This window comes from Oryctolagus cuniculus, chromosome 10 (genome assembly GCF_964237555.1).
Source record: "Oryctolagus cuniculus chromosome 10, mOryCun1.1, whole genome shotgun sequence".
Classification (NCBI taxonomy): Eukaryota; Metazoa; Chordata; class Mammalia; order Lagomorpha; family Leporidae; genus Oryctolagus; species Oryctolagus cuniculus.
The window spans coordinates 62,311,592-62,324,901 of NC_091441.1; the positions used below are offsets into that span (position 1 = coordinate 62,311,592).

General features: G+C 46.1%; 1 protein-coding gene across 50 annotated transcripts in view; it reads right to left on the reverse strand.

Moving 5' to 3' along the window:
• Positions 1-4,135: 4,135 nt before the first annotated feature.
• Positions 4,136-13,310, reverse strand: part of EPB41L3 (erythrocyte membrane protein band 4.1 like 3) — a 263,630-nt gene continuing 254,455 nt past the window's right edge. For 23 of the 50 annotated variants that reach the window (XM_070049938.1, XM_070049935.1, XM_070049950.1 and 20 more), the window contains 8 exons: positions 11,712-12,422; positions 11,080-11,202; positions 9,802-10,194; positions 9,069-9,200; positions 7,804-7,902; positions 7,033-7,113; positions 6,646-6,762; positions 4,136-5,258 (listed from right to left, as the gene is read on the reverse strand). In XM_070049938.1, the coding sequence (XP_069906039.1) occupies positions 6,652-6,762; positions 7,033-7,113; positions 7,804-7,902; positions 9,069-9,200; positions 9,802-10,194; positions 11,080-11,202; positions 11,712-12,422 (1,650 nt within the window). In that variant the 3' untranslated portion in view covers positions 4,136-5,258; positions 6,646-6,651. The remainder of the gene's footprint in view (positions 5,259-6,645; positions 6,763-7,032; positions 7,114-7,803; positions 7,903-9,068; positions 9,201-9,801; positions 10,195-11,079; positions 11,203-11,711; positions 12,423-13,310) is intronic. The other 27 variants (XM_051851382.2, XM_051851390.2, XM_051851392.2 and 24 more) reach the window with 13 other exon arrangements.

The following is a 13,310-nucleotide window of genomic DNA, read 5'->3' on the forward strand; positions in this document are numbered from 1 at the left end:
TGGTATTGTAGAAAGTGAGAGAAAAATAGAAAGTTGGGGGAATAGCACTGTAGCACAGCGGGCTACAGTGGGCTGCAGCCTGCATCACCGGCATCTCACATGAATCCTAGTTCCAGTTCTGGCTGCTCCACTTCTGATCCATCTCTCAGCTAATGCACCTGGGAAACAGTGGAAGACGGTCCTAGTGCTTGGGCCTCTGCCACCCACGTGGGAGACCCAGATGGAGTTCCAGGCTCTTGGCTTTAGCCTGGCCTATCCCCTGCCATTGCAGCCCTTTGGGAGTGAACCAGCAGATAGATCTCTCCCTCTCCCTCTCCCCCAACTTCTCACTCTGTGTATAACTCTGCCATTCAAATGAAATTGGGAGACAACATGACATCATGTATATAGTTTCAACTCCAGTTTGGGAGTTTAGAATTGAGCTTTAGGGAATGTCTGAGGAGCACCCACTGACAGCTCTTTGGTTGTCTAATGATGATGCTTTTAAGATTGATTAGGAAAGTGAGCAGCATATAGGACTGAGGAAGTTGGAGCAGTGGTGGTGGTGAAAGACTAGAACCTGGAGACCAATTAGTAGCTAATACCATAGTCCAGGTGAGACATGGACTATGTCCGATATGAAGATCTTTCACAGTGCTAAGGAAATAAGGGAGTCAAAAGTAATGCCAAGGTTTGAAGCCTGAACTACTCTCTCACCTACACTATGCTGGGGTTGAAGAGTTGATGACCTTGATGTTATGAAGTGGTTATGACTCTCACTGTCCACAAAAGTTGCAGTGAGTTTACAATTTGGCTTTTTCATGGGCACCTGTAGCTCTTGAGACCACTTCCAAGTGCACATGAGCGTGACAACCAGATCTAGACTGACCTCAGCTGACTTCAGCAGAAGGCAGCAATGCCCTCTCCAACAGCGGAGCTGAACCTGCCTGTCCCTTCTAATGACATCTCTTTGCGAAGAATCCATTGCTTGCTGAAAAGGCACCTCCCAGAGAACGCATTACTCACTGATAATAGTTATGGGGCCAATGGGAACTTTCCATGGGGATCCACCACCCAACACTTGCTGGGCTTCAGAGAATACACAGATAACATCAAAAGGATACAAATTTATCATACAAAGAAACCCTTATCAATATGTTCACTCATGTATGCAAATATTGAGCACAAGTCTGTAAGCCAGGCATTGTGCTTGGGGCAGGTCATCAAACACAGCCATGACATGCAGAAGAGATTCATTAAAAGACTGGGCAGATAAGTAAAAATTATAGCCAGGACATGTTTTATTTGCAAAGGTTCTAGGAGCATACAACAGGGAAAGCTGACCAGTAGTCAGGAAAGGAATATTTGGACTCAGAGCTGAAGCAACACTGGGGGATGAGTGGAGCAGGGCTGGAGAGAGTTGGTGCACTTGAGCGACACTGTAGCAGGGGAGGGCATCATGGGGAGCCAGCCCACGCAAGGCTTCAGCTCATGTTTGAAGAACTGAGTCCTCTACACGAAGAGCAACGGAAATTCAGAAACACATTTTTAAGCGCAAGAGTGGCAGGATTAGATTTGTAGTTCTTAAAAGATTGAAAGCCACAGTGTAAGGGTCTGGGGTTGATGTGGGGTGGCCACGTGGGAACACTAATTGTCAGGCATCATGGTTAGATTTAAGAAACAGGGAAGGCACAAGACTGCCGGTTTGGTGAAATGACGATGAGAGAGAGTGGTGTGAAATCCTCCCACGTTTCTGTCTCAACAGGATGAAGAGAACATCCATATGGGTAAGCTGTTTTTACTCATAGCTCTTTCTTGGTTGGTCTGTTCAATTTCACCACGTTATCATCAAGTTAGTAGTCTTTACCGACCTTTCCATTCTGGGGCACTGAACACAGCTGGAAGTGTTCTGGGGCAGGCAGCAGCGGTGACTGCTAAGGGGAGCCAGGTCAGAGCTGCCTGCCTGGCGCTGGTCCTTCTGCTGCCCCCCACCCCCCCACCCCGCCCTTCAGGAGCAGCACGCACACATGTGGGTGGGCACGTGTATTAATAACCACATGTGTGAGCTCCTTCTGCCACCCTTCCTCAGAGTAAAACAGCTCTGGGAACTATCTGTCAAAACAAAAATGTCATCATTTAGAACATAATTTTGCATGCAACAATGGCCTGACACAAAAAGTTTATTTTTTTTTAATAGAATCCAACTTTACTTCATGATAAATGAATGTCAATTAAAATTCAAAGTCCAAAGTCACCTCTATGGCAATCCAAGGCAGAATTTCTTATACTGATTCATTTAAAGTGGTACAAAAGAAAAAAAAAAAACTCTGAATGGAAGGTATGCATAACGCATAACGTATAATCAATTTCTATTCAAGTTGTCGATTCTTGTTGATTTTTCAAAAATAGCTAGGGATGATGTAGACTTAGGTAACAGAGCATTAGATGTGCTAGGAAGGTGGTGACACATGAAGCGGATTACAGTACTGCCAAAAAATAGGTTGAGCCTTCCCACAAGGTGAGTGATCTCACTCACTACCCAGCCAGCCAGCACACAGCAGCTCTGAAATCTGGAAGGAATGCAGACTATAAGGGAATGAGAAACTCTTCTGGGAGAGAACCAGCATGAAATTCCCCCACGGCCAGTGCTGCCCTCATTTCTCCCCCTGCAGCAGTGGATATGTTAGCCATACTGCAGTTCTCCCTTCAATTCCACACTAAGGAAGGGAGAAGAAGGAGCAGAACCTGGGCACCTGAGCTGAGGCTTCACTCCCTGGTGAGCGCCATTCCAGCTGCACCGGATGGAAAGCAGGGAGCATTGCACCTGAAGGAGTGCTGTTGGCTCTGAGTCCAGAGAAAACGTGTTAGTGTCAGGTTTGGGGACACTGTAACTAATGTTTGTACAGGCTGCATGTCATCAACAGGATGGATGCTAATGCATTTAGCCTTGCAATTTGCTTTTCTGCTGATTGGAGGAAACCATTTGTTTCTTTTTTCTTAAGAGAAATTGAGAAGCAAGCTTTTCTTTGCTATTAGGCAAATAGTTATCTGAGGCAGAAGGCTTATTTCCAAAAGTGTGAAATCTGGGGTCATTCTTAAACTATTAGTAGCATTAGCTACATAAGACACAGGGATGACCTAAGAGTTTAACAAGGATAAACCAAGTTTCATATGTGAGTGAAATCCAGCATAAAAAATTTTGGATTAAAAAATCAGTAACTGACTGGTTTCTAAATCTAAACTTTAATACTTTTATCCAATAAACTTAAATTATTTGAAAGCAGAGATAGATAGATATCATTCTTATCCACTGGTTCACTCCCTAAAGGTCCACAAGGGTTGGGGCTGGAGCTGGGATCAAGGAAACCAATCCAAGTCTTCTATGTGAGTAGCCAAAATCCAACCATCACAGCTGAGCCATCACTGCTGCTTCCAGGGTCTGCCATGGTAGGAAACTGGAGTCAGGATTAACTCAGGCACTCTAATCAACCTAAAATTTTAATTTGCTGACACTGTGGGCATGAGCCATGACTTGTGCCTAATCAGTTAGAACATGGCCAAGGAGATGGGAAGCCACTCCCTGACTGGGACATCACATGAGATGCCATCTTGTTAGCACACACACTGTCGAGTTTCTCCCTTGTAGCTGGCTTTGAAGAAGCAACCTCCCAGGGACTGCACAACCACCAGGAAATGAGTTCTGCCAATGACCTGACATGGGAGGAAATGCCAGCAAGTGCAGGTACAATGGGTAAGAAGTCTTAGTTTTGATCCTTGACATGAGAGGAGTTTCCCATGAATGAGCTGCAGGATGTGGACTCTGGAGCCAATGCAGGAGAGACAGGCGGCTCTTCAGCAGACTCAAAGCACTCAAAAGCACACAGCCTCTTCCAATATTAAAACTTTGAAAATGAAATTCTTTGATGTATTTTTTAAAGCTTTTATAGGCAACCAAGCAGTCCTATGAACACATTTTGTTCCCAGGTCCCATCCCTGAAAGGACTCATGCATTACATACTGTATGCCCCGTTTTGAAACACTGCAAGGATAAGATATTCCCCTAACACAGATGAATCAACTCTTTGAAGTCATGCAAATACTACCTCTGGGCTGAAAACAAACAATATTGAAATCATTACGCATAGACAACCACAGCTTTCAATGCATTTACCATTTTTTATTTTGCTATGCAGAAACATACATTCACCATGGGCTGGGATGCGGCTGACAGTGTAATGTGGAATATATCTTTCTGAAGGCTATTTATAACTAAACACTAAATAGTCTTAATTACAGTGAAATTCTGTACAGTTTAAGGCTTGGCTCTGAACTAGATTGTAAATAGGGACCGGATTTGGAAATAAAGGACTTTTTTTCAAGTCAAAGAAGAAAAATTAATTTAAAAATACAAGGACAAAAGAAAAAAAAAAAAACAACCAAAGCAACAGGAGCCTATGTTCTCCTGGAATGAAATTTCACCATAATGTAAACTAACAAAAATACAGGTTTTGCTTCCCAAAGTACTGACAATTTACATATTTAGAACTTGTTAGGAAACTCTGGAAAGCTTTTCAGATTGATTGGATCAAAGCAGACGACAAGGAAGAAACCACATTAATATGCTAAAATCAGTACTACCTTATGATGAATTAAATTAGATACACAAAGCAAGAGTATAAGCATTAAATATTTCCAGAGGGTCAGAGAGTCATTAATGTTTATGGGTGAGAGGAATAAACCAGAAGAAACAGGACAAGATTCAAGTTGTTTACTGAATAAAGTCGGTCATTGGCACATCTAATCTGGGGTACATTGGAAACACCGGACCTAGACAGCTTCTAGCATTTTAGAGGAATCTTCATGGATTTGTAAACAAAATTCTGTCACCTAAGAAACTGTAATTTTGTGGAGACTTGAATAATAAACTATGAAAGGCATGAACTGTTTATGTGTTACATGAGATCACGGTTTATACTGTCGGTTATGAACGTGCAGGTATAGCAGAAAACTGAGACATTTTGTGAAAATTAAAAATGCTGCTCTTTTGTAATCTTATCGTTGCTTCATGCAATATCAGTTTAGTGATGCTGATTCAGATTGCTTTATTATGGGAAGATCTCTCTGCCAGTGTCTTTGTCAATGGTCAAGGTCAGTTCTTCTGGATTGAAATTTTCCACGGACAGATGCGAGTCAGTTGGGTTAGAAGAGACAACTCCATAGAGGCTCTGGTTTTCCTAATGGTTTATGTTGACTGGATTCACTTGCGAGCTAAGTTATTCCTGCAGAGAAGAGATGTGATTAGTTACTCACTTGAAAACACTCATGGGTATTTCTCAGATCAAGGTCACAAAAATAAAAGGATCTTGGGGTTACTCAAACATTAAGCCATGTTCGATGATAAGCTTTCTCTTAAATAATTAGAGCACCCATGTGGCTGAAGCCCACTGAAGAAAACCCTTTTTTGGTTTCCTATCTTCCGAATATATAAGGGTACTTCAAAAAGTTTCTTGGAAAATGGAATTAAAGATAGGTTACTTCAGTGCAAAAATTTTTTTGAACCCATGCATATGAGCGGGGTCTTGAAAAAGGTCATGGAAAATATGCACCACGAAGAAATCTATGTGTGGATTTTTTACACCAAAATAAACTTACCTTGCAATTTCCATGCACTTTCTGAAGTACCCGCATGCTAATAATTTGAATACATATTGAATGATTTTTAATTTCTGTTTTAAGAGATGCTATTCATCCATCTATGCGTCTTAAACCAAAGTTAGAAAACTTGTGGACTGAAGTCTCTTCGACATTTTATCACAGAGCCAAGTGTGCAAGTAGCTTGGCTTTTGCATTCAGCGCCTGAAGCCCTTTAAGGGATGTTGACAGCCCCATGAGTTCGTGCACAGCAGGTGAGGACACAGGACAAGTCTGTGCACACAGAGGATGTGGGCTGCTCATGCTGCTGGCCTAGAAGCAACTGGAATGGCATGCACTTTCTGGGGGAGTGCAGGACTGTTGACGGCACTGTTGCCTCTTCTGGAGACACAAAGCTACATTGGGGAGGGGTGGCGGGGGAATCATCCCAAAGAATCCAGGGAAAACAAGACACCCAAAGCAGAGAGCGAGTGCTCAAGATCCCGACTATCAACAAAATGAAACCAATGAAAAACAAACCCCCACCCCAGACAAGGCATAAACAGACTGTATCACCCAACACAGTTGAAGCTTTCAATGGGGGTTACAATAAGTCATCACAAGGGAAAAGGGGTACACTGGGTCTTCTTGGGAGTTGGAACACACAAACTGCACCTCTCACAACAAAACTGCTTTAGCTCTGATTAGGCTGCACAGCAAGGGAAATCCAATTTGACATTTCAAATTTGGATCCCGGAAACAGTGTAGAGACTGGATGACAGCGAACAGCAGCAACAAGACTCAAGCCAAGCCTCTGCTTTCCCTTCCTCCTCTAACTGGCAGTAGAGGCGTGACAGCCCCAAGGACGGGCCCTCCACACACGGGGGAAGCCGGCAGCTGCAAACCGACTCTCCAGTCTGGTGACCCGTGCTAAGAATGCCAGTGAGAGAGCAAAGGAGAGGAGGTAGCAGGGAAGGGTGAGAGGGAAGCGCCCCATGCCACATGCCAGCTTGGAGAGCGGGTGCCACCTCTTACCTCCGGTCAATCCTCTCCATCTTCAGGTGTGATCTCTGTCTCTTTATGGACCACTACTTTGGTCACTGACATGTCAGGGTGCTGCTCTTTGGCCTCTTTAATTGCCTGAGCCAGCGCCTATCCCCGGGAAATCACAGAAGGGCAAAAACAAAAAGGAGGTGGGACATGCATAATCAGTAGCAAGGTGGAGACTTATGGGCTAAATCTAATCCACAATTTACAAATGAGATACAATGATTACGAAAGGAAATCTGAGTCATATACTGGACAGTTAAGTCAGGAGTTTGCTCAAAATATGTGCTGCGCCAGAACAGCATCGGGAGTGGCAGGGCCAACGAGCTTCTGTGTTTCTGTGCCCGGGGTGGTTTACCCTCTCTCACACTCTACCTGGTCGTGGTCGATGTCTGCGTCCCCTGTGATGACAATCCGCTTCTCAATTCTCGTCTCTGAGATGCCTCCTTTCACAGTCTGAAACAAAGAAAGAGGGGCCTGAGGCCGTGTACGCACAGCCGCAACCGCTGTGCAAACAGGGCAGGGGTAGAACACCCTGTGGGGCTCTGAGTGACGCCATTCATTCTTCAGGAACTGAAGCAGAATTCTACGGTGGTCCTTGAACATGTGATGATTCCCACGTGAGGACAGAGGGGAGCACTTTGGGTTCCGAGGGTCAGTGCTCTGGAACACCTACCACATGCCACGGGTGGGCATGAGAGTTGAGCGCAGGCTACCGGAGTACACCCAAGGCCCCCCCAGCCTCAGGGGATTAGTACCAGGACTTCCCTGGATACCAAGTCTGAGGATGCACACTCAAGTCCCTTGAATACAATGGCACAGAATCTGCATATAATCTACACACATCCTCCTGTATAACCTTCAGCCCTGACTAAAACACTCAGTACTTAATCTATATACACAATTATTGGTAAAAATAGTAAGCAAACAATGGACACAGATGCAACTTGTTTTCCTGAGCATTTCGGATCTGCTGAACCCCCAGCATGCCTGTTTTCCCAAGCAGAAACCGGCACAAGGGGACTAGCGCCTCTTGCATCCTGACGGCACTCTCGGCTTCTGCAGCCCAACCTGCCGGAAGCTCTGGCCGAGCCCCTCTCCCTAGCCTGCTCTCAAGCGATCCCTCCCGGCTCCTGTGGTTCGTACTTTGGTGATGTGCGTGGTGGTGGTGGTACTGGTGGTTTCGGATGTGATCGTCTGTGCGCTCATCAGCACGCCCGGCTCCAGGTCAGCACCAGGGTCGACCTAACCAAGCACAGGAAGAGACACACCACAGCTGGGGGATTAGTCTTCCCAAGTTTGCTTTGTAACTTAAAGCCTTAGAATGCATTTTTTTTTTTTTGACAGGCAGAGTGGACAGTGAGAGAGAGAGACAGAAAGAAAGGTCTTCCTTTGCCGTTGGTTCACCCTCCAATGGCCACCGTGGCTGGTGCACTGTGCTGATCCGAAGGCAGGAGCCAGGTACTTATCCTGGTCTCCCATGGGGTGCAGGGCCCAGGCACTTGGGCCATCCTCCACTGCACTCCCGGGCCACAGCAGAGAGCTGGCCTGGAAGAGGGGCAACCAGGACAGAATCCAGCGCCCCAACCAGGACTAGAAACCCGTGTGCCGGCGTCGCAGGCGGAGGATTAGCCTAGTGAGCCGTGGCGCCGGCCTAGAATGCATTTAAAGCGGCTATGAAGGGTGGGGAGCAGAGGAATAGAGGAAGGCTGGATAAAAGGTACCCAAACACAGCTGGGTCACAGGGATAAATTACACAGATCCACGGCATATCGGTTCCCAACAACCTGCTATACATTTTATAAACAAATGTAAGCTCGATGATTCTAAACAGAAAGAGATAAAAACGTTAATTATCCTGAGTGGAGAAGTGTACATCATATACACTTATTAAACTGTACCCAAATTATCATACTGTACCCTGTATACATGAATAATTAAGAATAATTAAGAAGATAATAATAAATAGTTAAGTACAGAAATCCCTCCCCCAAACCGAACAAGTAATGTGGTTATCTTGCACAGTAACTGCACTGTTCAACCAGTCTGGGAGATACTCCTCAGAGTACCAACTTAGCATAGTCAGAATTAACTCTCATTAAAAACCAGGACTTAGAAATCTGAGCAGTGCGTGGTGGGGTGAATATTTTTTCCTTATCCATGGCCACAGAAGTAGGTTTCTGAGCCTTTTGCTACATTTTGAGACATTGAATACCTTGCTAAGTCACCTGCTGCTCCACCATCAGTAATAACATTTCAATCACTGCCTGGCTCTTGACAGAGATGGACTGGCAGCTGGGTCCTCGAAGCCTCAGGAATGAAATGTCACGCAGTGACAGTCCCACGCATGCACTAAGCTGCAGAAGGGAGTGAAAGCCACGTGCCAGGGCGGGGCTGCACGCCTGTCTCACCTGGGAAGACTCGTAGGTGATGGTTTTTGTTTCCGTGTGAACCACTGGCACTTCCTTAGTAGACATGTCCAGCTTCACTCCTCCTGGGGATATGCTGCCAAAGCTGACGGTCTCCGTCTTCACAGTGGACGACTGTGCCAGTGGGAAGTGAGCAGAATGGCTGTTAGTGTTTGCACACGCTGTGGGGGTTTCTCTCTTCTTTGGTGCTTTGTGCAAGCATGGGTTAATAGGACGTACACATTTACATTATTATGTGAGGGTAAGGAGTCGGGGTAAGGCACACAACACATACAGTTCAAAAAGGTTTCTAGATTCTCTAGTTTTTAATCTGGAAAAATGTTCCCAATAAAAAAAGTGTTTGTAAGAGCAAAGTTATTAATATTCTCCCTCCTCTATCTCAGAAGTTTAACAGAGTAGTGTCAATAAATAAGTGTTTTATTTAATAATTCCTTATAAAGACCAAGTAATGAGCCACTAGTGTTTCTCCCAGATACTGTGGGTAGCTTAGTAAGAGGACAGACATTAAAGATCTGGCACTTGGTGCACTAATAATAAAAAAATGGATCAGATTTTTTAATATGGAGGCCAATACCATGTATCTTCCAGGTTTACTGCTAATAAAAACATTTTCAATGAAAATGGCAAGCATTTCCTGGAGCTCTGTTACCAATTATCACTAACTACGTTTACAGGTGAGCCAAAAGCTGGAAACCATGACGGGGTAACCACTCGCTACCTCAAAATGAGGTTTTTGTTCCAAAGTTTCAGACACGTGGATGGCCGCGCTCTGCTCCTCCTCTCGCTCCAGGGGTGCAGCTGCTGCCTCCTCCTGCTGGGGCGCGGCTTTCTCGGCGTCCTCCCGGCTCTCCTCCTTGGCCCCCTCGGACACCCCCGAGCCCTCCTTGGCCTTAGTGCCGGGCGCATCTGCAGTCGGGGCGGGCGGGGCGGCGGCCTCCACTTCGTCGCCGGCTGCGGAAGAGGCGTCGCCGCTGGCATGCACGATCATCACCCGCCTCTCCTCCACCAGCACCGTCTCCTGCGCCACCTTCTCTGCACCCAGAGGCTGCTGCAGAGGGGTGCTCTCTGCCTCTGCTTCGCTGGGCTCTGGCTTGGCATCCATTTTCTGCTGGGGAAAGACGGTGATGTCAGTGGGACTCTCCATAAACCAGACGTCAAAAAGCACTCAGCACGGTGCATGCATCCAGCAGGGAGTGTTTATAACCAGAAACACTGCTGCAAGATATAAATTAGCTTTCATTCCTCCCATCAGAATCTCTGTTGCCTGCCCCCACCCCTGACACATGCAGGCCAACCAGTGCTGCTACCTGCTCAGCGAAAGAAACAATGCAGTACGAACACTGGTTTAAAAATAAAACAACAGAAACACAAAACCAAAGCTTTGTGGTGCATTCACATTGGTTTTGCTGCTTGCTTAGACCCACTAGATGAGATAAAATGCTTGTAAACATGAAATGTTATTAGAATTTCTCAACATGGCTGTCTTTTGACCATCTAAAGTATGCTATTTTAAACCAAATAATTCATTTATTTGAAAGGCAGAGAGAGAGAGAGAGAGAGAGAGAGAGAGAGAGGCCACCTGTATTCCCAAATGCCCACAGTGGCTGGGGCTAAGCGTGGGAGCTGGGAACACAACCTGGATCTCCCAAGTGGGTGGCAGGAACTCAATTACTTGAGCCATTAACTGCTGCCTCCCAGGGTCTCCATTCGCAAGAAGCTGGAGTGAGCCGCTGGAGCTGGCACTGCGAATCAAAGCCAGGTACTCCCCCACGGGATATGGTGTCTTCGCCACCGGTCTCTATGCTGGCTCCCCAAGTACATCCTTGGAGCGGAACTAACTGTGGATGGACAGAAACACCAAGCAGGCACAAAGGACAATCCCTGAAGGCACCTGTGAGGTCTCGAAGGCAAAGCCACTTGAATGCAAAACACGAACACACACACATAAAGCAAGGCACAGGCACAAACACGCAGGAGGGAAGCCAGTGGGCACCTGAACCCAGCTCTGAGCAGTGGAGGCAACCCCTCCTATGAACTCTGTTGGCTTTCGGGCAGACTCTAACAAACTGAAGATCTCAGAGCCGTCCATGAGCTTTTCGCCGGAAGCCTGCTTGGTCTGAGTGGACAGAGAAAGGCAGAGTCAAGCACCAGAGACACAGGTCCTCAGCAGAGACACATTCACGGCTTGTTACACACAGCTGGAGGCGCAGGAGAAGGGGAGGAGGAAGGAAGGAAACTAAGAGACGGAGTTCGGAAACGGAAAAGAATGGGAAATAAAATAGCCAACCAGGGTGACCCTGAGCTCTTGGTTGGTAAAGCAGAGAGAGAGAGAGTTATTAGGAGAAGGGCGGCACCCAGTAAAGCGGGTCATGTTTTTCCTTCATTGCCAGGCACAGCAGCACGATCACATCTTGGGAACGGGTAGCTGGAAATAAACATTTTAATGCCCTCTTGGGACTGCGGTATCGACTGAACCATGAAAAAAACTCAAAAAGCTGGGTTGGCTGCTCTCAACACAAAGCCAAGCAGCAAGAGAAACGGGAAGGTGTGGGGCGGAAGGGGCACTGCCTCAGAACAGGTCATGCTGGAATCTAAAGCTGCGGCGGAATGAGAGCCACTGGTTACCACCACGCGGGACGTGGACGACTCGGTATGGTAATGAGCAGTAGCCACGGTCAAGGCTGGCTCCTGGGAGTATCTCCACTCGGACAGGCTCTTCCGTCGGGGACCGAAGAGGCCCACCTTCAAGACCTCACTCTCTTGCACCTGCTCCGTTTTGCCAAGGCGCAGGCTGTCCAGCCCAGGGTGGCCAGCTGCTTCCAGCCTCAGCTCTGCAGCCTTCCTGGTGTCTTCATCCTCAGGGCTCTGCCGACGAGACTCGGCCTCCTTGATGGGTGCCAGAGATTCTGACAACTTCCGCTTTGTCGTCTGGACCTCGGGTCCTCGCTTGGGTTTCTCACCGGCAAGGGCTTCCAGGCCCTCATATTCCGCCAGGCCGGGGCCCCTCTCCGTTTTCAGAGGTGTTTCCAGTGTGGAGGGCGGCTCTGCTTTTTCCCCCTCCTTGGCTTTCCCAGTCATGGTCACAACTCTTCCGGAGACGGTGTCATAGGACTTTCCTAGCGTGTATATCTTCTGCTTGCTTTCTTCTTTCAAGTGCACTTCTCGGGCCAAGTCATGGAGGCCGTGCATGTCAAGGGAGCCAGATTTTAACATGTCGGCTGGGAGGTCACCAGTTCTACTGCTCACCGTCACCACCTTGTAAGTGACAATCTTTTTCAAATCACCATCAACTACCTCAGTGGGTATTTTGTCTACAATAACCCAATCCTCTGTGCCCTATATTTGAAATATAAAAGCTAAATTAGAAATTCTGATGGTTATCTCATTTCTAAAATAAGAACCTTTTAAGAAAATCAGGGCAAGAGCTACAGGCAGGCCTGAGGTGGGGCTGCACAGGACGGGCAGTGTAATAATTAACAGCTGCATTCTCTTCTCATTGGAAATTTACTAACTATAACCTTCAACCTGGAATATACTCTTTAGGCAGAATTACACTTTCAGATTTCTCGACATGAACATGCTTTGGTGGTCAATATTGCAAGAAATATATTTGATCTTGTGATTAACTATGGTCATTTTATATTTCAAGATTACAAAACATTACTGAAGTCATTATTACAAGTTAGTTTCTGTATGTGAACACAAAAGAACAATTCTCTGTGTTAAATATACTGTATACTTCAAGTACAAGGATACTTCAAAAAGTCTGTAGGAAAATGCATTTAGAAAAAGTGTATTTTGGTGCAAAAAGCTTTGAAATCCATGCAGTTTTTTTCACTTTACGCATCTTCCAGGAACTTTTTGAAAACCCTCATTCTCACAAGAACTTGCCAACGTTATTCACATTTTTGTACTTATAATTTTCTGTGTTTGTGAGCTGTACTTCCTTTTGTTGGTATCTGACTCCACTAGAGCAATTACCTGATAAATATCGTGTGTGCCTGAGTTCTAGGCACTTCCATGAAATAGCTCCCATTGAGGGACACTGTTGGAGACTTGTATAAACAGATCACAGCCACGTGTGCAGTGTGCAAATTTATTTACAACTGAAGTTCACTGTCTCAGTAGCTTCTTCCCCACTTTCCTCAATGTGAATCCCAGTACGGCAGAAGAAATGAAAGTCTGTATTCAGATGTCACTGGGCAGTTGACTAGCCTCATAGCT